We start from the raw sequence: 1097 nt of genomic DNA, 5'->3' as shown, positions 1-1097 counted from the left end.
TCAGGGAAGCTCATCTGCATGCTCGTCGTCCTCATCGGGGTCTCGACCTGACTGCAGTTCGTCATCGTAACCGACTTGAGTGGGCAAATGCTCACATTCGATGGCGTCTGGCACTTTTGAGAGGTGTTCTCTTCAAGGATGAATTCAGGTTTTCACTGTACAGGGCAGATGGCAGATAGCGTGTATGGCATCGTGTGGGTGAGTGGTTTGCTGACGTCAACGTTGTGGATTAAGTGGCCCATGGTGGCGGTGGGGTTATGGTAAAAACAAAAAAAATTAACATTACCTTCTTGCCAGAAGCACCAACAGAAGCTTTCTTGGTGCCTCTAACTTTCTTCATTCTGTTCTTGCGTTCCTTGCGCTGTTTTCTAGATGTCTTTTTCTTCTCATAAAGGCCATGCTGAGGAAAACAAAAGAGAGCTTTATAAAACATGTAAATGTAATGAATACAACATTAATTTTCACTTATAAAAGCTGTCATTTACTCATGCCACTCCAAAACTATCTTTCTCTCCATATATATAGGAAACAAAAGCAGTTTTGAACACAAGGGTGAGTTAACAATTTTCATATTTTTAAAACAGCAAGAGTTAACAAAAAGGACTCTTGATTAAAAAAAAGAAACGAGATTGCCATTAAAAATAAAAATTGCTGCAGGTTTTGCTTGTTTGCAAAGCAGCACAATTTCACCAAACATTTTGTGATTATCGAAAAATGACTATTACTACAAAATAAAAGAAATATTACTTTTGTAAATTAACTAAAGGGTTTAAGAAAATATTTTGCAGTCCAACTGTAAAAATACAATAATATTTATGGCCATCTTAATTTCTTTATTCTTAAATATTAAACTAAACTTCGGCATATCTGATCGATACCACACTTCACTCTGAAACTTGCAGTGCATACTGAAATCACAGCCTTTTGATTTTAATTCTATTAATCATGCGATCAAGCATCACGAGTGGCGTACCCTTTGCAGCCTGTATTTGGGCTCATTCTTCTTGGCGTAGTCCAACGAGTCGTAGATCATGCCAAACCCTGTTGTCTTACCACCGCCAAACTGAGTTTTGAAGCCGAAGACGAACACCACATCT

At 38.3% G+C, this 1097-nt stretch overlaps 1 protein-coding gene across 1 annotated transcript in view; it reads right to left on the bottom strand.

The window, feature by feature from the left end:
* Positions 1-214: 214 nt before the first annotated feature.
* LOC107564358 (40S ribosomal protein S24-like) overlaps positions 215-1097 on the bottom strand; it is a 2886-nt gene continuing 2003 nt past the window's right edge. Inside the window, exons 2-3 of the mRNA XM_016249416.1 lie at positions 974-1095; positions 215-400 (exon numbers count right to left, since the gene is read on the bottom strand). Of these exons, the coding sequence (XP_016104902.1) occupies positions 230-400; positions 974-1095 (293 nt within the window). The 3' untranslated portion in view covers positions 215-229. The remainder of the gene's footprint in view (positions 401-973; positions 1096-1097) is intronic.

Source organism: Sinocyclocheilus grahami, unplaced genomic scaffold, assembly GCF_001515645.1.
Source record: "Sinocyclocheilus grahami isolate Dianchi unplaced genomic scaffold, SAMN03320097.WGS_v1.1 scaffold925.1, whole genome shotgun sequence".
Taxonomy (NCBI): domain Eukaryota; kingdom Metazoa; phylum Chordata; class Actinopteri; order Cypriniformes; family Cyprinidae; genus Sinocyclocheilus; species Sinocyclocheilus grahami.
This window is presented reverse-complemented; position numbering and strand designations above follow the sequence as displayed.